At 39.0% G+C, this 26204-nt stretch overlaps 1 protein-coding gene across 1 annotated transcript in view; it reads right to left on the bottom strand.

The window, feature by feature from the left end:
* LOC129721540 (eukaryotic translation initiation factor 5B) overlaps positions 1–21421 on the bottom strand; it is a 175362-nt gene extending 153941 nt beyond the window's left edge. The window contains exons 1-4 of the mRNA XM_055674238.1: positions 20967–21421; positions 20444–20876; positions 17155–19502; positions 16956–17088 (exon numbers count right to left, since the gene is read on the bottom strand). Coding sequence (XP_055530213.1) covers positions 16956–17088; positions 17155–19502; positions 20444–20876; positions 20967–21031 — 2979 coding nt within the window. The 5' untranslated portion in view covers positions 21032–21421. The remainder of the gene's footprint in view (positions 1–16955; positions 17089–17154; positions 19503–20443; positions 20877–20966) is intronic.
* Between the last annotated feature and the right edge of the window lie 4783 nt (positions 21422–26204).

Here is a 26204-nt window from a genome sequence, read left to right as displayed (position 1 = left end):
GAACAAAAAACACTTCGACCACAGCATAAATTTGTCAAAGTCAACTGGAAGATATGCAAGAATCAGTTTGATCATGTATATTAGGGAACAATCCTTTTATAAAATACCCTTAGCGGCATCTTCGTTAGGAAGCATTCCCACTACACGTGGAAGAAAATTAATCGAAATCAACTGAAACCAGTATGAATACTCCTCAGAATTCTTGCAAAGACACATTATTATTTTTAATCTATTATGTTAATTACGTACCGACAGTGTCTTCTTCTTTCTTGAAAAACAGTCACAGCACAAACTAACAGAAACCGACGTTGAATTTAAGTGGCATCAACAGAAACCAATACGAAAATCGCATAGAACTATTCCATAAAATATTTTTAAAAAATGAAGGCTATCGTTTAAGTACGCCAAGGTGATGAAAACTTGTTTCGAATTTTTCCGATCAAAGGCAACAAAAAATCGTTACTCGCTAAAACTCACAGAAAACCTCTCAGAATCTCAGAAGGGCGGGAAATATCAAGGGTTGGTTTTTAACGTTTTATAACTTTTCCAGTTGATTTTCGTTATTGCCATGGCATAGGGACAATATGGTTTTGTCCTGAACAAAAATTCTCGCAAAACCTAATGGCCAACCATTTTTCGGGTATCTTTTTTTTTTTTTCAAACATACATGATACCAATTGTTTTTAACGTGACCATGTGACATAAAGCTGTTTCTGCGAGAATATGCATGTTTTAGGTTTAATGCCACCAGTTATCAGGGCTTTGGGCATTATCGAATATCACCCAACTGCGGAGCGCGAAGGTACATACAGACGATTGAAATTAAATGGTAAATTGGTAGGTACACGGAGCTTCGAAATTTTCGCTTCAATGACATTAATATTTCATCTGCTTTTTGAGGCAGATCTGCTGCCTAAGCACAGTGCAATTGACACTTCGCAACATTATAGTTTTCAATTCAACATTCAACAATTAATTGTAAATCCAGAGATTTGTAGGAATGCAATAGTACAGTGGTTTTCAACCTTCTTTAGTTCATGCACCCCCTTTTGATAATTCACACAAGCTTTCCCCCCCTATCGGCACCATGAAAGAAGGCTGTGGTAAATCAAAAATATAAGGCTTTTTAAACTTTAATTTTTAACAGGTTTCAAGCAGGAGAAGGAGAACCCCAATACACAGGGCATACAATTCAGCATCTTTTGTGAAGGTGTGTGTCACGATTTATCGTCAACAAGCACATTTGACGTATGAATGCTTATAGAGCAAAATAATGCGCATAAAACTGCTGCATGGGTTTTTTTGCGAGCTAATTCATTGGACACTGAAAAAAAAATGTCACACCACCGTCAATCACAAAAGCGCATTACATGTGAAATTTTTTCACTCGCAATTCCCTCCCCCTGCAACGGTCAAAATCCCCCCCCCCCCCCCCGGTTGAAAACCGCTACCTATTTAACGAAACATGAACAGAAATCAATGTTTTTTGAGAAGCAAAATCTACACGTTTCTTTTACCAGCTAACAGAATCATTGCAGCATGAGCAAATGTCAATGACCTAAGTCAGTGTGCATTTTAGAGAAAATTGAACAGATTGATTAGATCCGAGCAATGGTAGATTAAATTATCGCACATGTAGTGTTATTCTTGTTCTTTCTTTTCATTTATCAGATAAATAAAACGATTATATGCAACTTTGCTCAAATAAGCCGGAAATTTAATTCACACTATCAAGTATATGCCCTTGAATAAAATCAAAGCCACGTTGAGAGTACTCACATGCAGTTCGAGTTTGCTGCTACCAAGCTATAGCGCTTTTGCATCGAAAAGGTGTAGTAGGCAGCGAAAACGAATATCACCTAATACGTGAATCAATAACAGGTGCTTGTGTACTAAACTACGACGCCTCAATAACGACGCTGCAACAACTTGTCTACCGGTCATAGCCTACAATCATAGTAATCTAATGATGTTGTTCTTGGAGTAAAAGGCGGGAAATAACCGGAAATATATTTCAATTTTTTTCTAACCTTATCAGTTGATTATTGTTATTTTTTTGGCTTAACTCGTCGAAGATGAAGACAAAACAAACACAAAAAGAATCATTCAAATCCGTTGATTCTATTTGGAGTGGAACGCCGTTATACAGACACCAACTTATTTTTATTTAATAGATAGAAGATAAAGAGTTTGTGTGGCCAATCACAAATGGTGACTTCTCAACACTGTTAGAAAAATTGTAATTTTAATTATTAGGATTTGTTTACTTTCGCGATTAGGACTTATCATTCGTAAGGATTTAACCCTAACTTATTGGCTATAAAGAGAGCATATCGTAGCTTCTACAGCTTCTTCTTTCAAGGACTTACTTACTTACTTAATGGACCGTGTCCGCCGGTGTGGTGAAGCATAGGGATGAAGTTAGTCCACTGCTGACAGTTACCCGCCATGACCTTCATCTGTTGTCAGGAGAGGTTTTCGTCAAGAGTCTGGATTTCATTGGCCAAACTGTGTCACCAAGAGCCTCTGGATCTGCCTCTTCTGCGCTGTCCTTGCGGATACCAGTCGAGCGCCTCTCTGCAGATCTTGTTCACTCCTCTTCTCAAGGTGTGTCCGATCCACCTCCACTTACGCTCCAGGATTTCTGTTACAATCGACCGTTGGTGGCACCGCCGGTGGAGTTCCTCGTTGGAAATCCAGTTGTGCGGCCACCATGCGCGAATGATGTTTCTGCGCTGTCTCCGCCGAGACGCACCACATTTCGCATGCGTATAGCAATACGGATTCAACGTTTAAGTTAAAAATTCGGGTTTTTGTATTTAGAGTAATCTGGCTTGAGCGCCAAAAAATCCGAAGACCCGCAAAGGCTCCTCTGGCCTTCCTGATCCTTGCGGCTATATCACACTTGGTACCACCATCAGGCGTTGTCTGGCTACCAAGATATTGAAACGTTTTCACCTGCTCAACTTGTTCTCCAGCTACTGTATGGCAGGAGGAGGAGAGGCAGCAGTGTTGACTTCCATCGACTTAGTCTTCGCGAAGTTGATTGTGAGATCAGCTGCCTTAGAGCTTTCGGAGAGGTCGTCAAGCTAGCTCTGCATATTGGTTCAGCGTTGGGCGAGCAAGACAATGTCGTCGGCCAGGTCAAGGTCATTTAGCTGCTCCATTGTTAAAGGGTTACGAGGTAACCCTCGATTGGTCTCCTGTCAATAGCTTTACCCAGGATCTCGTCCATTACGATGAGAAACAGCAGCGGTGATAGTATGCAGCGCTGTCTCACTCCAGCTGCGACCCTTACAGGGTCGGACAAGACGCCGTTGTGCAACACCTTGCACGAGATCGCCTCGTACTGAGCCTCGATGAGATGGCCAAGCTTTTCTGGGACTCCTCTAAGCCTGAGTGCGTCCCAGATGTTTTCATGGTTGAGTCGGTCAGACGATTTTTCAAGTATAATACGGAGCATTGTGATATGGTCCACACAGGATCGACCGGCACGGAATCCAGCTTGCTGCCGTCGAAGGATAGCGACGATTTTCTCTTGGATTCGATTAAGAATCACCCTACAGGGGACTTTTAGAGTTATACACAGCAACGTGATGCCACGCCAGTTTTCACATTCTGTCAAGTCTCCTTTTTAGGGACTTTTACTAAGATGCCCCGCATCCTGTCTACCGGAAAGGTCGCGGTTCTCCAGATCTCGCCAAATAACCGATGCAACATGTTGGCGGTCAAGGTTGGGTCAGCCTTAAGCGTCTCAGCTGAGATGCAGTCTATCCCTGGCGCTTTGTTAGATTTCATGCTCGTGATTGCCGCTTCGATCTCAGTTAGTGATAGTGCCTCGGAGTTTACGCGGGTTATGCGACGACTCTGGGATACCACTTGCTGCTGCCTTCCTTGGTCAGTGACATTTGAGACTCGGAAGAGTTGCTCAAAGTGCTCACTCCATAGTTTAAGCTGGTCAGTACGATCGGTTAGTAGCTGACCATCTCTGTTTTTGAGCGGTATTCTGGCATTCATCCTGGCTCCACTAAGGCGTCGAGAAATGTCATACAACAAACGGAGGTCACCATTAGCGGCAGCGGTCTCTCCCTCTTCAGCTAAGGAGTTGGCCCAGGCTCGTTTGTCCCGCCTACAAAAACGTTTAACACCCTTCTCCAGTTCGGCGTATCGCTGACGGGCAGTTGTCTTAGCCGCTCTGGTTCACGCTCGCTCAATGCCGGCCTTGGTCTCTCTCTGCTCATCGATCATCCTCCAGGTTTCATCCGGAATCCATTTCCTCCGGCCGCTGCGCATTTTGCCAAGGGTCTCATCACTCGTCGTGATAAAGGCGTTCTTGATGCCGGTCCATTGCTCTTCAACAGTTCCACCAGTTGGCAGATCTGTGGCCAAGTTGTTGCACAAAAGCCCTTTTCACCTCAGGGTTCTCCAGCCGGCGTACGTCGTAGCGACATTCGACTTTCTCTTCTCGACGCTAAACACGTACGACGCGCAGGCGTACCTCAACGATGAAAAGGTGGTGATCGGATGTAACATCGGCGCTGCGTTTGTTGCGTACATCAAGAAGGCTCCTCCTCCACTTCCGGTTGATGCAGATGTGGTCAATTTGGTTTTCTGTTCTGACATCGCGGGAAACCCACATGACCTCATGTGCTGGTCGATGGGGGAAGAGCGATTCACCATCCATGTTGCTTTTGCCACAAAATCTGTTAACAGCTCCCCGCTCTCGCTCATCTCTCCTAGGCCATGGCACCCCATGAAACCAAGGAGGACGTTTCGAAATCATTTTCAGAATTTTATTCTGAATCCTTTGAAGCATTTTCTTCCTTGTTAAACAACAAATTGACCAGATCAGTACGGCATAGAGCATTGCTGGTCTAAAAATTTGTTTGTAAATAAAAAGTTTATTCTTTAAACAAAGTTTAGAATTCCTGTTAATGAGAGGATATAAACATCTCGTATATTTGACGCACTTTGCTTGCATACCCTCAATGTGCTCTTTGAAAATAAGTCTTATATATACTGCTTGTTAAATCAACACGTGGGATTTATACCGTGTGCAATTATTTGGTGAATTTATGTTTTTTTTTTAATTTTCACTGAGATCCGCAAAAAATGAGATCTGAATTTTGAGTAGTAGATACTAGAATGACAATGAAAAACGATTTTGGGAATTTCGGTTAGCGGTAGAACTCAAAAATAAATCTCCTCGAAAAAAATTCTTATGAAAAATTTAAGCTCAATCGGAGGTTGGGAACACGTGTCTCAAAGCGGTCAAAGTTTCACCTTTTTTCATCAATAACTTCAGTGATTCTTCGGTGTCGGTTTTTTATGCATGCATGCGTGAAACGTCGAGATCTGGTTTTATTTTTTTCTAAATCGACTTTCTGGAACATAGAAATTCTTGAGCAATGGATAAAAAGGAATGGAGATAAGGGAAAAATTGTCCTTCGAATTTCGTCAGAAGTTTCGTCTTATCGAAAGTGGTAACTCAAAGTGGTTAAAGTTTCACTTTTTGGACTAATGGAGAAAAACACGGGAAGTTCATTAAATTGTCGATATCGAAAAAAATATTCTGCTGCAAAGTGTCTCAGAACTGCATGAAACGTTGAGATCTGGTGTTATCTGGAAAAAAATTCCTTCTGGGCTTAAAAAGTCCTAAAATGTCATTTTTTTTTTATTTTTTGTGTAACACCGAATCCGACGTTTTTTGCATTTCTAAGACATTTGACATTAACATCAATCGGTTCCTGTATTCTCGTTACAAACAACGAACTCAAAGAACTCTACGTCGACATCCAAGAATATTCTGGTAGCCAAAAGTCATGTCCATAAAAAATAAATACACCAAAAGATCTGAGTACACCATTCGATTCGTTATGACGTCCTAAATCTGAGTAAGACCCTTTTGGAGGTCGTAAAATACAAAAAATGATATAATAATGACGAAATACACATTGTAAAGCAGCAGTTTCAACCATCATTTCATGAAATAACATCCAAAATATTTTCTAGGCATTCCAAGTATTATATTTCATGACATTCGCAATTGGTGGAAGGATTTATTTGAAAACCACAAAGTGCCAGTAGTCTAAACTCGAAAAATCGTGATCGTTTTAGATTTCACTGTGAAAAATTGATTTTAATTTTTGATTTCCGCTTATTTTCCGTCGGTCTAGTTCCGCCACTGCTGTTTTGCCCATCACCGACGCCCAGGGAGGCGACTCCACCCAGGACCCTAACTTACGACCCGTTGATTAACGGACCGGCGCCAACGGCTTTACTTCTTGATGCGAAGGAAGGCGTGATCTCAGAGATTTTTCGCCTCAGAATATCTCCCGGTGCCGGCTAGAATTGAATCTAGACCAGTTGGGTTGGTTGTAAGTGAATCACGCCACCCCACAACCATCGACACCTATGTCAGCGTTAGGATTCGAACACAGTCGTTGAGCGTGGTTGGCGGAGACGTTACCAACTATGCTAGGCCCCCGCTAAAAATTGATTTTATGTACTCAATGCAAGTTTGCTTCATAGAACAAGGCCTTAATTTTAACGATTTCGGGTTTACGACCGATCCTCCTAACAGTAGATCAAAAACACTTTTTTTAATTTTCAATATTCCCGATGGCTTCCTTACTGCGATCTTCTATCTGTACGATGGACACGACAAAATAGAATAATTGCGTGGAACATCCCTCCTCAAAATCAGAGTTTAGACCACTATGTACTGTGAGATTCTCGAAGAAATCTTTCCACCAATCCACAGTGGTCCAGTAAGGCAAAAAGTGGAACTTAATTCCATAGTGCCTTTTACCTTCATACTAGCTTAATGCTGTCTTCGGAATAATTGTTTGTATCAATGACCCGCATGATCACAAATTGTCAAAAAATATAAAAAGTTTACAATACTAAAAATAAAAAAACTAACTTTTTTGTGTCAAGAGATAGAAGAATGGTTCATTCAGAAAAGTTGTAGAAGATTCAAAAATATGAAACTTTGTTAACGAATATAACGTGCAAACGTGCAAAAATATAAAACTTTGCTGAACAAACAAAATTTCTATCTTTATTGGGCACAGAGCTACAGAGTACTTATTATAAAAGTTACTTGAAAGTTAGTTTTTTGTACCTAACAATTGTTAGTTACATTATACAAGAAAACGTAGTTCTAAAGAAGCATTTGGGCATACAAAACACACGTTTATTTGAAGACCACACGTCTCCAGGTCTTTTCCTTACAAAGTTATAGCATATTTTAGCTTACTTTTTTTACCCTATATGTTCTTGAAGTTATCGAAAAAATAAGCTAAAATCTGATATAACTTTGTAAGGAAAAATCCTAGAGATGTATGGTCCTCGGCAAAAATGCGATTTTTGTGTGCCCTAACAATTCCCCCGAACAACACTTTCATGTAAAATGCCACTAACAAAAGTTAAGTACGAAAAACTGAATTTTAAGTAAGTTCGATATAATTTATATTATAACTTTTTACCGAATTTCATTTGCTGAAGAAAGTTCATATTTTCGAATCTTCTACAACTTTCCTACATAAACCGTTCCTCTATCTTTCAACACAAAAGAGTTTTTTTTTGTTTTTTGTATAGTAGACTTTTCATAGTTTTTAACAATTTGCGATTATGCAGGTCATTCATACAAACAATTGTTCCGAAGACACTGTTTAGCTAGGATGAAGGTGAAAGGCGCTATGGAATCAAGTTCCACTTTTTGCGTTATTGGACCACTGAGAATCGTAAAAGTCATGAAACATAATACTTGGGATGTTCATAACATAGATTTTAAAAATTATTTCATGAAATGGCTACATAAAATCATGCTTTACAATGTGTTTTTCGTCATTTTGTATTTTACGGCCTTAAAAAGGTCTTACCCATGATTGTACTGCTCGACGATTTTGAACTTTTGACCAGAGCTCCAGGACTTCATAACGTATCGAATGATCTTATGGTGCATTTTTTTATAATAAGGGTGCACAGTGGTTGGAGTTGCCCGGGCAATGTAGTCATCCGACAATAGCTAAGTGAGAAGATGCGACGCGATCATTGGCGCGTAAACCATACTTCGGCGGTAGACGGAATGCTTCGCCAACCCGAGCGTCTTATTTCCATGTTAGAAACGGCTGACCAACGTCCTAGTGTCAGTGTGGGATTTTAAACAGAGCTGACACCATGGTCCCCCGGTGAGACAGAGGTTGAGGAAGGCCTAAACAGTCGTCCCGGAGAACAATATGTTACAAACAACGTAAGAAATAATACGGATCGGAACAATCGGCATGGACCTATGCAACGAAATAAGAACTACTTGGAACATGGAAATACAAATCGCTCCGCTTTCCGGAACCTACGCAACTTCGAAGTCGTAGCGCTACAGGAACTTTGTTAGATAGGACAGAAGGTATGGAAAAGCGGGCACCGGACAGCTACTTTCTACCAGAGTTGTGACACCCCCATCGACCTAAGAACCGGCTTCATAGTACTGCGCAAGTTGCGCCAACAATGGGATGGCAGCCAATCAACGTGAGAATGTGCAAGTTGAGGATAAAAGGTCGCTTCTTCATCTACAGCACTAGAACGTCAACGGAGACTCGGCGACGAGGACGCGTTTTACGCGTAGCTGGAGCAGGTCTACGATAGCAACCTGCGACGGGACATAAAGGTCGTCATTGGGGACATGCAGGCCTTGTATTCTCCTAATATGTGGGAAGAGCAGAGTGAATATTCACCGTTTACTTCTTGCCTAGCATGAGCGCGCGTGTAGCAATTTTTTCCACTATACTTTTTTCTTTTTTTTTCGCTGTGTTTCCGCTGCTCGTAGAAAAAATCTAACACACTTGCTGCACCACAGCTGAGCGAAACAAGAGTGGTGAATCACTCTAGTGAGGATACACAGAAGTACGCCGCGGTGTGCTCTGCTGAGATAAATTCGATAGCATTCTAAGAGCAAGCACGTGTGGCATGCGGCAGCATTTTTCAGTTTTGAGATGCAAAGCCACGACCAAATATTGAGCGACTGCGGGACGCTGAGATTGCACAGAAATACGCACAGTAGCTGGAGGTAGCGTTACCCACGGAAGAGCAGCTTGGCGCAGCTACTCTTGAAGATGGCTGGAGGAGCATCCGACCCGCCATAGGTAGCACTGCTGTGATCGAAAGGTGGAAGGTGGAAGTACTTCGCTGAGCATCTGAACGGCAGATTTTGGTGCATGGCAGCTGATCTTGGTGCATGATCTGACAACTCTGTTTGTGCTATTGTATATTTAGTTTTACTACCTGTGATTAAATTCCGTTAATTCATCGTGAACCCGTGCTCTTGAGTTACTTCTGTGCTTTGAAACTAATATTGGGCTAACAGTGAACACTGGAAGAGTGAAGTACAGTTATTTTTTGTGCTAATTTGCCCTTTTCAATACTCAAGTGGATCGGACTGTGTGCTGGCATTTCCATTGTTATTCTTTGGAATCATGTAGCAGAGCAAGCAGGAAGTGTTCTTCCTTGCCTATCCAAAGGCGTTTATCAAGCATGGAAAAGAAATTATGCGGCGAGTGCAAACTCGAAGTTAATGATCTCGAACCGGTCCGCTGTGGTTTTTGTGATGCTCGCTACCACATTAACCAACAGTGCTGTGGATTCAATAGCAGGGTTTGTAAAGACCTTTTTTCGTGGACCAACTTCTCCACTGGCTAGAGCAGTGCACTGGATCATTGTCAAGATCTGGGAGGTAGGACGAGTACTAGAGAAGTGGAGGGAAGATATTGTGTCTTGTAAACGACAAGCTGGAATGCTACAATTACCGGGTGATCACTCTGGTGAATGCCTTCTGCAAAGTATCCTCCCAAATACTCTGCCGTCGACTATCACCAATCGCGAAGCAGTTCGTGGGGCATTATCAGGCGGGATTCATTGGTATCTGCTCCACCACGGATCAGATATTCGCGGTTCGGCAGGTTATACAAAAATTCCGCGTATACAACGAGTCTACACTTTATTTGTTCATCAGTTTTAAATCGGCATACGACACAATCGATCGAGACACAAGAGGACCGGCAAATTATGCACGACTACGGATTTTCAAACAAATAACGCGATTGGTCAAAGCGACGACGGATTGAGTGATGTGTATGATTAGAGTATCGGGGTGCCTCCGAGGTTTAAGGCAAGGTGATGGTCTCTCGTGTCTGATGTTTGATATTGCCCTGGGGAGAGTGATTAGGAAAGCGGCGATTAATATAAGTGGCACAATATTCCAAAAGCCAGTTCAACTGTTTAGTTTAGCCGACGAGATCGACATTATGTCTTGGAACATTAGGGAAGATAGTGGATACGTACATCGGACTAATAACCGTCTGCAGGACACTGATCAGACTGATAGTCTTCTAAGGCAATGAGACTTGGACTAAGCTTATAGAAGACCAGCGCGCCCTTGTGGTCTTCGAGCGGAAAGTATTGCGTACCATGTTCGGTGGAATGCAGATGAAAAACGGAACGTGAAGAAGGTGAATGAACCACGAACTTTAGTCAACAACGCTAAGATTGGCAGGTTGCGTCGGGCTGGGTATGTCGTAAGGATGTGAAATGGTTCTTGAAACCAATTTGTTAAAGACGAAACGGAGAGGTGCACAACATATATTCAAATTTCGAAAGAACATATGAAATTTGAGCACAACGTTATTTATCCATTAATGATCATTGAATCTATTGAATCTATCATAAAACATCTTGAAAAATCACGAAAATAGGGAAATAGTACGATTTCATAAACCAAATCAATCGGAGTTATGGAATCTCTCTCATACAAACGCCCACGATGCATGTATGACAGAGGTATGAGGTTGACCACAAAGACCGATACTGATAAACTAAAGCAGCCGAGGTTTCATTAAATCTAGGGACTGCCAGAACATTGTACTAGGACGGTGGCAATCCTAAATACTAACGTATAACTCCGTGGTCTGACGAATAGGTAAATAAATAAATACTCATTCATTGCTATTGCCTAAAGTGCACAAAAAAGGTAACGCATCCGAGGCGCCGGAAAATACTAATAACGATAATTGAACAAACTATTCAAATTAGTACTCGCCGCAACAAATTCAGGTAAATGTGTAAATTGATCGTGTCTGTCTTCCAGTTAATCCAATTAGCTGTTTGAAATGTTTGCCTATGTGTTTAAAGACAAAGCCGGCCAACAGATCGCGCATGTCGGAAAGTTCCGTTCAGAATTGAACCTTTTTGGGTTCCAAAAAGTTCGGACGTGATGTGTGAATTGGAAATGGGTGGATATGGACGTAATGTTAAAGAAACGACCAATCAAAGTAGGAAAGTGTTAAAGCACGACCGTTTCATGTGATTTAATTTACCAGAACTTACAAATTGTTTACATTTGCCGCTGTTTGGGGTGGTAGCACGAGGATAGCGATAATAATCGAAAGCTCCTTTCAGTAAAGAACAGTAATATCGTAGTGTAAAATAAGGATTGCAACTAATAACTGGTTGTTGTCTTACTAGAACGTTTTGATCCCAAAAACGCTATTGTTTTTGATAAAACTGGAATGATTTGATCAACTTTTAATCCAACCATTGTTCCAATCGCCCTATTTGTCGTTGACAGAACCGTGTTGAAAATTTAACTTATTGGCTATAACTTCATATTTATTTTAAACTATCTATGGTCAGGGATCTCCGCAACACAACATATTGACGTCTGAGTATTCAATATTATTATTGTTTAATCTATCTTACCTTCTGATATAATGTTAGCAGTCCACAAAAACGTACAACAAATCAAACTTACAGTTTGATGAATGTTTAACTTACCTTGAGAATAAGAGCATTTTAATTTTTAAAATCTATTTATATCTGATATGAAATATCATTTGAATAATTAAAAGAATAGTTAAGTTAGAGAACATTACTGTGCTACCTAAATGCTTTTTCCACGCTGTATATATTTTTTTTTTTTGTAAAACATCGTTGGTTCCCTTCAACTCTGTAACCAAAGGTTTCTAAACTACAATGCATTGAAAAAAACCGAAAAGCTTATGCCTTTTTAAAAAATTATTGTTAAGTCTGAAAAGTTTGTCCACCCGCTGGAAATACTTTTACAGTATGAACTGTAAGTTAAAAAAGAGAATGTACCTAAAGTGGCACATATGCTTGTGACTAACTATGAAACTAAAAACAAATTTGATTATCAAAACCTTCGGTTTTTGTAGGGAACCTATACATTAGAGAAATGACAAGACACTCACCGTTAAGGCAACTGTCAACATCAAAACTGGTGAGCTGTATAATTTTGCATTGCCGTTATCCGTTTTGATGTTGACAGTTGCCTTAACGGTGAGTGTCTTGTCATTTCTCTAATGTATAGGTTCGCTAGGTTTTTGCGAGAAAATAAAACTGAAAAATTGAACAAATAAATTTCAAACATGACAGAAATAAAACAGACTCTACACAGCGACACTTGACTAGTAATCAAAAACAACGCGTCAAATGTCCGAAATACCTACAGTAACCGAAGTCGTCCATCAAATTCGAAACCAATGCTGAGACAAGCTAGATACAGAGAATAAAACAGACCGGCCGCATGGTAACACAGTAACCGGATTATACTTATCCGGCACACCATTATTGTCATTCGATAGGTGTCCACTGCAGTAGGGTGTAAAAGCTCACCGTACCGAACGTATGAAACATGATCTGATCTGTCTTCTTCATTTTTTTTTGCGCAAATCGGGCACTCTTGAATTCGTACTTTTTGCCTTTCTCCTAGAAAGGTATAGCAATCACTTGCAAAACCGAAGATATGAAAGTGCTCCAAAGGGCCGAATGGCATATATCACTCGACTCAGTTCGACGAGCTGAGCATTTTCTGTATGTGTGTGTGTGTGTGTGTGTGTGTGTGTGTGTGTGTGTGTGTGTGTGTGTGTGTGTGTGTGCAGATTTTTATTTTCACTCACTTTTCTCAGATATGGCTGGACCGATTTTAATGAAATTATATGCGAATGAAAGTTCTAGTTGCCCCATAAGACCCTATTAAATTTCATTGTAATCGAATTTTTAGTTTAGAGGTTATGCATCAAAATTTAAAAATCACGAAACATCAATATCTCAGAAACCACACAACCGATTTCAATAAAATTGGTATCAAATGAACGGGCTATCTTAAAACCCCTAACTTTTGAATTTTATATAGATTGAACATGTGGTTCATAAGTTATGAAAAGAAACGTCTTCTGAAGACTGTTTAATTTCACTCATGTTTCTTAGAGATGGCTGGACCGATTTCCACAAAATCAGTGTCATATGAAAGGTCTAGTTACCCCATAAGACCCTATTGATTTTTTTGCAATCGGACTATTACTTTGCCTGTAATGTTTAAAAATGTGAAATCTAGCTATGAAAAGAAACATATTCAGAAGAATACAAAAACTCACTCATCACTTTTCTCAGAGATGGCTGAACCGATTTTCACGAAATTAGTGTCAAATGAAAGGTCTAGCTGACTCATAACACCCTATTGAATTTTACTGTAATCGAACTGTAACTTCGTCTGTAAAGTACCGAAATGTGAAAATCACGAAACTTCATTATCTCAGTAACTACACAACCGATTTGATCAATAGTATTATCAGATGAACGGGCTAGTTAAGGGTTGACTGATGAATTATGATTTAACACGTGGTTTCAAAGTTCGGCTGCCCTATACGTTCCCATTTCATTTGATTATAATCGAACTTAAGCATCCGTTATGTATTAAATTGTTAATAAAACAACAAAATTCTATTATCTCAAAGATTACACGACTTATTTGAACATAACTAGTGTCATACGAACGAGTCATCTCTCAAACTTACAAATAACAAACTTCATAACAATTTGATATGTGGTTCAAAATTTATGAAAAGAAAAGTAATTCAAAGGCTATTTAAAACTATACCTGCTTTGATCAATATATGTGGCCACAATATAATTTAAATGTGGTATCGTACCATTTGAATGTTCCCGGTTCCCGGTTCCCGGAAATTAAGAGTCATTTCTTTTATTTCGCTATTTCTTGAGCATTTACATTACGTCAAATTTCATATTTTATACTTCTATTATTACATCATTATTTTAAAATCAAAAAAGTGAATACACATTTATTGGATTGAAGCGTTCATGTAAATCTATTTTTACAAACAATAAATTTGAATGAAAAAGGCTTGGTCTGACCGCTAGGTGGATTAATTTAGGTTTTTTTTTTATAATACCTGCCAGTGGACGATCAATCTCGTAAGTGATCATCACAGATTGTCTATGCATATGGCGGCTGAATAAGACAATAAAAAGGCACGTATGTCCTCACCGAGGAAACTTGCGCCGTTTAAACCTTGGACGATACTCGGACGAAGCGATAAAAACAGGAATGCGTCTAAGCCGATTTAAATGAGCCACAATTTGGCCGGACGTAGAGTTTTCTTTTCTTGCCTGTTTTTGTCCTATTCCTACTTCAGCCATCGCCGCCGAGCGGATTAAAATGTTAGATAAACATTTTATTTGTCCCAGCTGGCTACTGTTTGAGTTGCTTTCGGAATTAAGAGCATATAGCTACAATATCCAGCCAGGGGTTGAAAGCTTTACATACACTCCACCTGCATCGAGGACTGCGCCAGTACGTAGAATATAAGCGGACATTCACTCAAATTTTGACGAGAGAGAGAGAGAGAGAGAGAGGATTTTTGGCAAAACGTTTTATCTACGCCAGCAAACATACGTTGATCGCAAAGTAAAACGAATTTACCTAACGATGCAAGGAGTCTTCGTTATACCGTTGAATCATTTTATATATTGTACTATGTATTATGTACCATGAACACATGTTTATCAGATAGCTTGCAATTAATCGCTAACAAGAACTATTCTTTCTTCATGTTCTCTGCCCATTTTACTGTCTGGTTTTTAGAAGGTAAGATAAATGTTTTTCCAATCAGCACCTTTTTCACGAGCCATATCCCGTTAATATTCTACCGCAGATGGTACAAAACATTTTCCGTCCAAAGATATCAACGGCAAGGTGATTTTTCACGAGTATAACTATTGATTAATAGCTAGCCTGAGAATGTGGTGAATTCGGTTCGACTTTAGCGTCCTTAGAACACCAGAGAAAGTACGATGTCCTGGGTGTTTGTATATCTCCGCTGGTGTCGAGCAAGAGTACCACCAAGGTTATTACCGTCCGTCGTGGTTTCCTTTTAACATCTCTCATGTATTGTACCTCTACGCATTAAGGAGGTTTGTTTTTCGTAAGATTTTGACCACTGCGACCATTATTTTCGTGACTAACCCGGTTTCTTTGATAACATTCTCATGTCGATAATAGACAGCAAGCACGAAACCACACCACCTGACTGCAACTAAAAATGTCATTACAATGAGAGTATCTCGCGGGAGGCTTCAGTTCGATGATTTATCGACGCCAGCAGCTACAATTTTTTCATTGTCAATCGCTTGCCTCAACTTTTAGGAGACCTCTGGCGTGGAGCCAATTATTTTCTGCGCGTATTCTTAACCATGTTGCCGTCATATACCGCTTTCAGGGCTCGACTACCTACAACTAACTCGTGGGAAGTTTTATCTTCATAGCTCTACGTGAGCTGCCCAAGTTCTCATAGAACTTCAGTTTGTAATTGGTGTTCTGCGATCTCGCTCTTCGTGTTCACAATTTATTCACCAGAAGACCGAATTTTGCTTCTGCTCAGCAAAGCTATTGCAATGACAAAGTTCATCTTTGATTATTTCATTGTAACTCGATTATCGATGCGACTTTCAATACCATGTTTCTAGTTTTCAGTCGCAGTCGTTACTTCGTCTTCTTTAGCAACATTCCTCAATAAATTTCAAAATTTTTATTAATTGAAAGTTCTCTAGAAATGCTCTAGAATACATGGCTCATTCATGGCGTTAACTGCTTGAAAAAAAAAAAATCAAAAGTACCAAACCAACTATAGAAAGCACAAGTTAGAAGTACCTATCAAGTATATGTTTGAGAGGTATCGGTGAATGCTGACAGTGCTTCTGTAAACGTTTCGCAATGACTGAACCGCATTTTTTACATTGATTCATCACCATGGACGCAGCTTAAGTTAGTCATTTTACACACGATACGTAAAAACAATCTAACAAAAACCACCATTAAAATCATGACCTCAGTTTGCTGGGATGCAGGTCCCACAATTGTCATAATCATCAAAAAAGGAAAAAAAACGACGAGTATTACACTGGTCGACAAAAGCGAAAAAAAATGTTGCTGTAAAGCTTCAAATAGTTACCCTAAAAGGATTATAGCTTAATAACCATTTCTGTGGATTTTTGTGCCCATAGTTTGGTTAGAAATGCGTCAAAAGGCCGCAGAGTAGTTGCTCGCCGGGTTCGTCGCTTCTCGGTTGGCTTACACAAAAACTCATTTAAGTCTCTGGAAAATTTATCTTTGCTAGGTAGAAGCACTAAAACCCACAGGAATTGTTATTAAGCTATAAGCTTTCATTCTTTCTAGTTTGAGCTCTAGAACAAAACCTGTGTTTACGTGTTTTCAAGCAAAAACGGCTGCTAAATTGAGAAATAATTGAATATTTTTATAAATTTTTGTTATTTGCTGAAATTTTTCCCGAGTTCTAGAACTAATTTCGTAAAAGTAATATTCCAGAATAAAATCGTTTGCTCATTATCTCACCATACATATCTTATGTCGTCATAGATACACCAGTAAAAACCTATTCCGTGTACTTGATTTGGATTTTTAGGTAACTTTGATCTTCAACCTTAAAACTCTCAACATTTAAAAGTCACTCTCGTTTTCTATGTAAAAACTAAACGAAGTTGAAACAAGCTAACATAATCACAACAACAAACATCACACCACGGGTACTAACATGATAGCAAAACACAAAAATCAAAAACCTTACCGGAATTTTAGAGGTCCTTAAAAACTCGAGCAGCGCTTCCAGTGATCCGAGTGTGGATGCTTGTACATAAACTCCACGTTCACTCAATTTAATACTGCTGAGAACAGATTTCAAATCACGTGCAACAATATCTCTGTATGAAGAGAGAAACAGAAAAATAAATTCATCCACTTTGAAAACCAATATCTCATAAACATACTTAAATATTTCAACTTCATCTGCTTTCTGCGCAATCTGCAAATTAAGACCAGCGATCGCCTTCTCCAGTTCTTTGGCGGCAATCTTCACACCTTGGGCAGCCCACACCTCCTTGTGCTCTACGTAGGCATTCTTTACCCGCAGCTCCTTCATTGGCTGAGGCATCAGAAGAGCTTTTATTTGCGTAACGATTGGACCTTCCGTACCGGCTAGAATCATAGTATCGCCTTCACGCAGCTTGCCATTTATCAAAATTGCATCGATGGTGGTTCCCAAGCCTGAGATGGCCTTTACTTCGAGCACGGTCGCTTGGAGATCTTCGCTAAACATGAGACGTTTGGCGAGCTGTTTCTGACAGAACTGTACGATTAGGAATAAGAGATTTCCCATACCTTCACCAGTAATTGCACTGGTTGGTACCAAAGAAATGTAGGTGTTAGGGTCTGGGTTTTCATAATACAGGGCTGCATTCAAACTCTGTTCGGCAAATTGGACAATGACATCTTTTGTGCGCTGTTGAAATTCTAGTTGGGTGTTAGGTGCCTGAGCTTTAATAATATCGCGAACGTCCTTGCGATTCATGGTACTCCAATCGTACAGACGATCTATTTTATTTAAAGCAACCACAAATGGGGTTCGTTTGGATTTCAACAAATTGATAGATTCTATAGTTTGTGGTTCTAAGCCATGCATAATATCCACCACCAGAATAGCAATATCACATAGAGAGGAGCCACGACTACGAAGATTACTAAAGGATTCGTGGCCAGGCGTATCGATGATAAGAAGTCCGGGTAATTTAAAGTTTGTATCACCATATCCTTTGACGAACTTAGTTTGCTCTTTAATGTTTTCAATAGGAACATTGGTAGCTCCAATTTGCTGTGTTATACCTCCAGCTTCTGCATCCTGAACATTCGTACGTCGAAGTTTATCGAGAATTTTAGTTTTACCGGTATCGACATGTCCAAGAACACATACTACAGCTGCACGCAAATTATCCAATGTTCGTTTCTTTTCTGCGTCTTGTGTTCTCTTGGCGATCCGTTCTAAAGCGCGTTGTCGCATCCTCTCAGCCTCAGGTCTTGAATCTTCTTCAGAATCACTCTCATTATCCGTTCCATCTTCTCCCGAATCATCCTCTTCGCTATCACTCTCGTCATCTTCTTCATCGGATTCCAGCTGTTCCGACTTCTTACTAGTTCTACCAGTGGTCTTGGCCGATCCACCTTTGTGGTCATTTTCTGGCTGCTCCTCTTCTTCCTCACTATCCGAAGCATCCCATGAATCCTTTACTTCATCAACTTTAACTTTTTCGGCTTCAATCTTTTCACTTTCAATTCTTTGCTCCTCTTCTGCCGTGGGGCTCTGTTCTTTAGAATCACCTTCCTTGTTAGCATCGTCCTTCTTTTTCGGACGGATTCTAGTACCTAACCGAACCTTTTTCTCAACCCCTGCCTCTGGTATTTCCACCCCTTGTGCCTTTAATGCTTCCAACATAGCTTGCGCTCTCATTCGATCCTGTTTCTGTTTAGCAGTCAGAAGTTTTCCCTCTGCTTTCAATCGCTCTTTGCGTTCTTTCTCCTTTTGCTTCTTACGCTCTTTCTTTTCCTGCTCCAAACGCAATTGCTCTTGATGATAGCGCTCAGCTTCTTCAGCTAGCCTAATTTTTTCTTCCTCCTCACGTTTTAATCTTTCTTCTTCTTCTCGAATTGCCTTCAGCTTTTCCTGCATCAATGCTAAAGCGGCTTTGTTGGGTCCTTTCTTCTTCTTTTCGGCTTCCTTCCCAGTAGCAGAGTCGGTTGGTTTTCCATCTTCTACCTTTGCTTTGGTAGCAGGTTTATCCTCTTCTACTTCCAGACTCTTTTCACCCTCTTCCTTTTTACCCTTCTTCTTCTTCTTTTTACCCTCTCCTTGAGCTGTTTCTTCTGCTTGGTTCGCAGGAATAGGAGTTGATTCCTTTGATTCTTTATTCACGGCTTCTGCTTCTTGCTGTTTGGCAATCTGACCTTCTTTTTTCTGGCGTTCTTTCTTATCTTTGCGTTTTTCAGCTGCAGTTTTAATGTGAATCTCCCCGTCAGGTTTTTCTTCGACTTCAACCTCCGGAGTTTCTTGCTTCTTTTTTTTCTCTTTCTTATCTTTTTTCTTCTCTTTCTCCGGTTCTTTCTTATCTGCTGTACCCGCAGTCGGTTCCACCGAATCAGCTGGTTTCACTCCAGTGTATTCCATTTCCAATTCTGCCAGCATCTTCTCTATATCCTCATCATCGCTATCTCCACCCTTCTTTTTCTTGCCTTTCTTGCTCTTTTTGCCAGCCTTCTGCGAAACATCATCATTGTCTTCCTTGACCTGAAAGCATACAAATAGCTTAATTGGTTCCAAATTTCATTTATTTCAAATTTTATATTTTCTGCAAAAACTTTGATGTACTTTACTAGCAAAATAACGAATAATAGAATCTGGACGATGAATGCTACTATGTTGGGCATAAAACTAACAAAATGCTATTCGATTGTTATAATAGTTTACATAACCGTGGTCCCCGTGGCTCTGTGGTTAGCGATGTCGGTCGGCTAGCTCTCCCACACGGTTGTGATATCGGGTTCGATTCCCGATCGAATCGAGGATCTTTTCGAGCTGGAAATTTTCTCGACTCACTGGGGCAAGGTGTATCGTTATACTTATCCTACACATACAAAATGTGCCAAAAACAATATCGATAACGAATTCTCTCAACTAATCTAGTTTATCGAGACCGCTATTAGCCCCAAGGCTAAGCGTGCGATATTGTTCTTTTAACCGTGCTAGCTTGCTATAGAATAATCAATTGTTGATATCTTTACTTTCCAACTTTGTTGTTGATGATGATGGTCCCACCTCTTACCCCTACAAAGGTTTGGGAAAGACGATTTATCTACAAGATAATTATTATAAAACAATTAAACCAGATAAGCAAACAAAACGAACTGGTTTTCATCACAGATATAAACTTCTTCACATTTGATCCAATATTCGTCAAAAATCAAGTAATTCATCGACAAAGCGTTGTCGGTATCAATTTATTTGCAACTGTCAGTCAAAAGACATTAATTGCATCTGAGATAAGCCAACATTCAGTGTAATCATCCACAAAGTCGATACAATCCCGACGAGGCCATTCCTGCCGTGATCAGCAAGCAAAGCACAAGTCCTTTTTGTTGTTTGTTGTTGAATATTATGAAGTATGTTCATTTTTTATAAATTTTATAAAAACACAAGTATCACAATAATAGCAATGCATTGTAGTTTACCTGTTGCTTCTTGTTCCCTTTAGCTTTACCCTTCTTGGGGGCTTCATCTTCTCCGTCATCATTATCTTGTTTATCCTGTTGCTCTTCATTGTCGTCATCATCCTCTGCCATCAGTAGAGAAAATCCTACAGGACCACTTGCTCCGGCGACTTTGTTTTTCTTCTTTGTTTTCGTCTTTTTGACAGCATCTTCATCGAATTCATCATCGACAGCACCATCCTCATCAATTTCTACGGGTTTATCAACTTTTTTGCCTTTTTTCTTATTCTCAACCGTCAGCTTTTTAACTTCTTCGGTTACCAACTCTATCCCGTCATCAGCATCTTCTTGATCATCATTTTTCTTTGCCTTTTTATCCTTTTTCTTCTTATCATTTTTTCGGTTTTCAACTTCCGTCTCGGTCAAATCGGTTTGCTTCACCTCGATATCGGAGCTGCAAGTGGTAAAAAAATTGCACAATCGTAGTCAAAAATAACTTCATAACCTCCCAAAACTTCAAAATCCTTCAGAGAAATAAACTTACCCATCATCGCCGACACCGGCAACCACGGCGGAGGAATCCTTTTTGCCTTTCTTCGCTTTACCCATTGTCGGTTGTTCGATTTCCTCGGTCTATCGAGTGTGGACCACTTCCAATGGTAATGGAAACGATAACAAGTGCTTCTTGAAGAACTCAGCTTGAAAAACCGGAAGCTTAGTGAGAAAACCTGACAAAATTGATTCACAACCGAACCAAACCCGGACGGTATTTCGGAACTCTTGCGACCACGCGATATACTTCACAACGCGACGACCCGAACTAGTATAAAAGTTTTTCAAGACAATGCCCAAAAGTGCCACGCACAGAAAACTCACGGTATCTGCAGATAAAATGCCAGTTAGCTAAATAGCGAATAGCGATTGAGGTACGCAAAAAATGTGTTTTCTATAAAATGCCACACTCCGCGACAACGAGTTGAAAAATGTCACGAAACTGACAGTTCGAGCTGACGAAAACACGCAATGACAACAACAGCTACTGACAGCTGATCTTTGTTTTTTTACTTTAGTGTGCGTGCGATCGCCAGAGATGCCATAAATGCAGATATATCTTTGAAATTTAGACTTTATCACCGTTTATTTCATGAATTTTTTTTTCGATAATATTTTTCGCTATTGGTTGATATATTTTGATACAGTGATGATTCGCTCGTTGGGTGTTCGCTAGTTGGGCTGTCACCCAACTAAAAAGCACTCTAATGTCAGAATTCAACGTCATTCAAATGCATTTCAGGGGTCCGAAAAGTGAAAAAAAATATTACTAAAATAAAATTATATTAGGCTGAAACAAATTTCGATTTCTTTTTATGTCCAAGGTTATTAAAGTTAGCAGAGGGGGTGGTAAAAAATAAATAACACCGAGACGAAAAAAAGAAATATCTTTGATCAAAGTTTGTGTTCAAGTTATGACGTTTGTAAATTGCATTGTTGAAAAATAACACTTTATAATTATTATTATTTATTTCGCTTGCCTTTCGACGACACTCTCGCTGTTTGTTGCTAAATTAAGCATTTATGCTGTCGGAAAACCAATGAAATGAACAAAACGGTTTGAGCTTTTTTTTCTTCCCCTTCCAATATTCAAGAATTTTGAAGGGGGGGGGGGGTGACATAAAATGAAAATAAAATTCGCAACGGCCTTATTATTTGTTGTAAAAAATTTGTAAACATGTTTAGTTAATATTATTATTAATAAGTTTGTTTCTCAGCGCTATCAACTGGACACTTCATGCAGATCATCTCTGGCATAATCAATCGAGTAATTTGAAAAGTACATGTTATAAATTTACAACATTTTGTGTGTAATTTAGAGGTTTACTGTTCGGTTGTTTTTTCATTTATTTCTTCAACACCTTCACCGGAATTATCCAGCGTAGCTATCCTCCATTTTTTAGGCAAGAAGCAGAGTGATGTGCTTGCGCTTTATCATTTTACTTCTCGTTGGATTTTTTGTATGAAAAAGTATTGACCAAATACATAAAATATTTACTACAGCAGCAAGACAGATGAGCAAAGTTCATTTTCTTTGGCATAGTTTCAGTCCATCCAACTAACGAACACGATTCGCTAATTGGGTGGCAGTTGTGTTCCAACCAACGAATTTCGGCTGTATTTATCGTTTATCTGTTGACAACCTCCGTTTTTTTATCTTCGATGTTACACTTTGTCAAATGTACAGCGAGGGATAGGAAAAGGCATCCCGAAAAAAATAATATCAAAAAACTTTGAAAGTTGCTGTAATTGTACATAGTTATACCACAGACAGAAGTTCAAGCAAGAACAACAATGATCGAAAATTCTGTGTAAATTTTCAAAAAAAAATTGCGTTGTAAATCACTTGCCGTTGTAAATCAGCTTGGCCGTCTTTCTGCGGTTATACCATAATTTACCTACGTTTTTCATTGTAAATACATCAATATGTTATTGTTGTATTGTATTGTTACGTTATTGTATCCGCCTTTTACTAACGTAAACAACAAAAAGGGCGTATTCCTCATTCTATTTCGTTTTGATATAAAGTTTCGCCCTTAACAAACATCGTACTTTTTAATAGTTAGAAAAATGATCCATTATTTTTTCGAAGTTTGAAGGTGGATAGTAGCTCACTTCATACGTTTTCGGTAATATCTCTATTTGTTTACAGTTTGTAAGATTCGCCCTTATCACGAAGTACTCCGGATATAGTATCTTCCCCTAGTATCAATAAAACAAAATTTTATTTAAAACGAATTTCTTTATTCCACTGTGTCAGGGAAAATCTGCAGAAGAATAAAGAAACGACATCGCGATTTACGACCACAAGTAAGAAAGATATGCCAGATAATTGTTTACGAACTAAGCACGTGCGGTGGTGGGCTGAAGTTGATAAATTTTACAGTGCGCTTCGGGCAGCACGCCAGGTCAATATTGGGTTAAAATCGAGCGAGTGAAGAAGGATTTTGACAGCAGTTAGGTTGCTTCCAGGTCAAAACGAGGTGAGCTGGTAAAATAAAGAAATTCAACATTATAAAATGGATTTGTTGGCGACGTCATCGTGCTTTGGTTGAGTCGGTTTGCATTTAAATTGTAAAATTTCGTTAAACATGCGAAAGGGACCATGTACCATATATAACCAAGCCAAAATTTCAAATTTTTTAATTGATGCATGGCTGGTCAACTCGTACAAATGAGATATTATGATTGAATAATTTCATAATCGAATAATGAGTACGACGAATCGAAAGTTTAGCAGCGTACTTCCGGAATGGATAATTTTTTCATAGAGCTTTCTACGCCAGATCTCACCAATACAGTCGTGTAGTCGTGTATCCTTATAAAATCGATTTGTTTTCAACCAAAAAATCAGCTGATTTTCAATTTTGAAAAATATTTCACCTATGAATCCTAGTTCATTAGTGTTACCTATTTTAACAAACTTTGTTTTTGGTGGAAAAATAAAATAAATAATAGCAAGCAAGGATAAAATAAAACTTAAAATCGGCTTACAACTTGAATAAAAGTTCGGAGCAGGAGTAAATTTTTTGATTATTTGCAACCAAAATTAAAACTTGTATTAGTGAAATCTACCACTAATACTAGCGCAGATAGGAAGGTCTATGACTGTTTTTGAGCGGTGAAAAACGTGAATTCAGCAACTGGGTTTTATATGTTGGAGGTGCCAGATCTCTTTTCAATGAACAATGTTGACTACCCAACAAACAAATTTGTTGAATAACGGCTTGTTAGGCTATAGTTGAGCCGAAATTCACTGAATAATAGCTTACTAAGCTGTAAATCAACAAAATTGTTTGTTGGGTGACTTTTTCATTCAACTCGTATAATCGATGGTGACGATAAAAATTCAGAGAAATAATGAAGTGCATCGCGAAAACCATGAGTGTTGGATTTTATGTTTATGTTTTATTCTATATGCATCATTATGTTGCTAACCATAAAAAGGTAAATAAACCTATGGTTTAGAATCAATGGAGATATGTAATTAGGTAGCATTTTGGAGTACTTTGTGATAAGGTCGTATTGTTAAGCGTAAACAAAACAAGTGAGAGATGATTTGTGCTTGTGAAGTACAAGGGATATAACTCTCATTCGTTTGGTTTACGTTTCGACATACGACCTTATTACAAAGTACTGTATCATTCTAAATTCATCATGTAGTAATAGAAAACGGAAATTGTATCACTTTTTTATAGCCCGAAAAAATAACATCAAAACAACCTTAAAAGTTACTGTAATTGTACATAGTTATACCACTATTTAACTATGTTTTTCATTGTAAATACATAAATTTTACTAAAATATCATTGTCCAGAACAATAAAAAACATGGTTTCTGCCATTTTTAACATGAAAAAGGAGGGTTGTTTTGTATTTTTTCATGCATTTTTCCCATATATTTAGAAGTCACTGACAATGTTTTTCATGGTAAAATTATTGTCGGTGGAAAATTCAACAACAAAAAACGTTGTTAGAGCATGGTAGTGACAAAAATCGTTTGCAGTCTTACAGTAAAAACACAATGTTTAGTATGGTTACAGTGAAAAACATTGTCCATTTACTGTTCTCACCTACACGGTAAGAGTCGAAAACCCATTAATGGATAATTCTGTACCCATATTTTACTGTTATATGCGGCTGTCAAAAAAATTGATAATTTTAAAAATGTGAAATGGGTAAAATTGTACGCATTAGGAAGACATATTTTTAGAAAAAAATGGGTTCAAGTGTCTTTTTAGTTTGCTTTGTCGGTTTGTTCGCCAGCCTTGTGCACCAGCGAAAAAAATGTTTTGTAGCGATAAGGTCACCAGGCGGCGCTAGTGTACGAGTGATTTATAACGTAATTTACTTTGAAAATTTACACGGAAATTTCTATCAATGTTGTTTTTGCTTGGACGTCTGTCTGTGATATAACGTTGAAGAACTATGATATGAATAGAGGGGTGCCCAAAAAAGCACCGATAAATACTTCGTAATATTGAATATTGGGAGTATTTTGCAATACATCAATAGCGTCTTGCCCCAAGTTTCTTACCGCAAAATACAACGTAAATTTGTTTTCGGGAGTACATGATTGCAATACCCGTCAATGTGGTGTGACCTTTTTTGTTCGTTTGGCTCACAACATTTTCTCCGCGCATCTCTCCATCTGAAGGTCAAAACATAATTGATACGTTGCGGCTGCGTTAGCGGCAATTTGGGAGTTAGCTTATACATTTTCTATCAAATTAACGCAAACGTATCCATAGACTTTTTTACGTACGAATGTGTTAGTGACACTAGTTGAGGAAAATATTTACAAATAGCTGTTTTGTTTGCAATGCTATGTTTTCAGCAGCTGGGCTAATATTCAGTTGAACACTCATTATATGTTTTGAACTTGTTTCTGAATAATTTTTTCATCCGTGATCAGAAATCGGAAGAAGCTGCTGAACATAATCGGCCAAAAATGGTAAAAAGTGATAAAAGTCGAAGCAACGAGATGCGATGATTTACAGTTTAGAGGAAACAAAAGCAACCATACACGGGATTAAACGTTTACTAGTGTGCGTAGGTGAAAAGTCACTTATCTCTATTGTGTTTGGGCCTTGAGTATTTCCAGTGAATACAATACTGAGTAACTCTACTAGGTTGGAGCAAAAATCGTTGAGCGTGTACATTTAGTCTCTTGTTTCTACTGTGTCACCCTGTGTATTTATCCCGCCAGTGTTTGACAGGTTGCACAAATT

Source organism: Wyeomyia smithii, chromosome 2 (genome assembly GCF_029784165.1).
Source record: "Wyeomyia smithii strain HCP4-BCI-WySm-NY-G18 chromosome 2, ASM2978416v1, whole genome shotgun sequence".
Classification (NCBI taxonomy): domain Eukaryota; kingdom Metazoa; phylum Arthropoda; class Insecta; order Diptera; family Culicidae; genus Wyeomyia; species Wyeomyia smithii.
The sequence above is the reverse complement of the archived record's forward strand: the minus strand, read 5'-3'. Positions and strand labels throughout refer to the sequence as shown.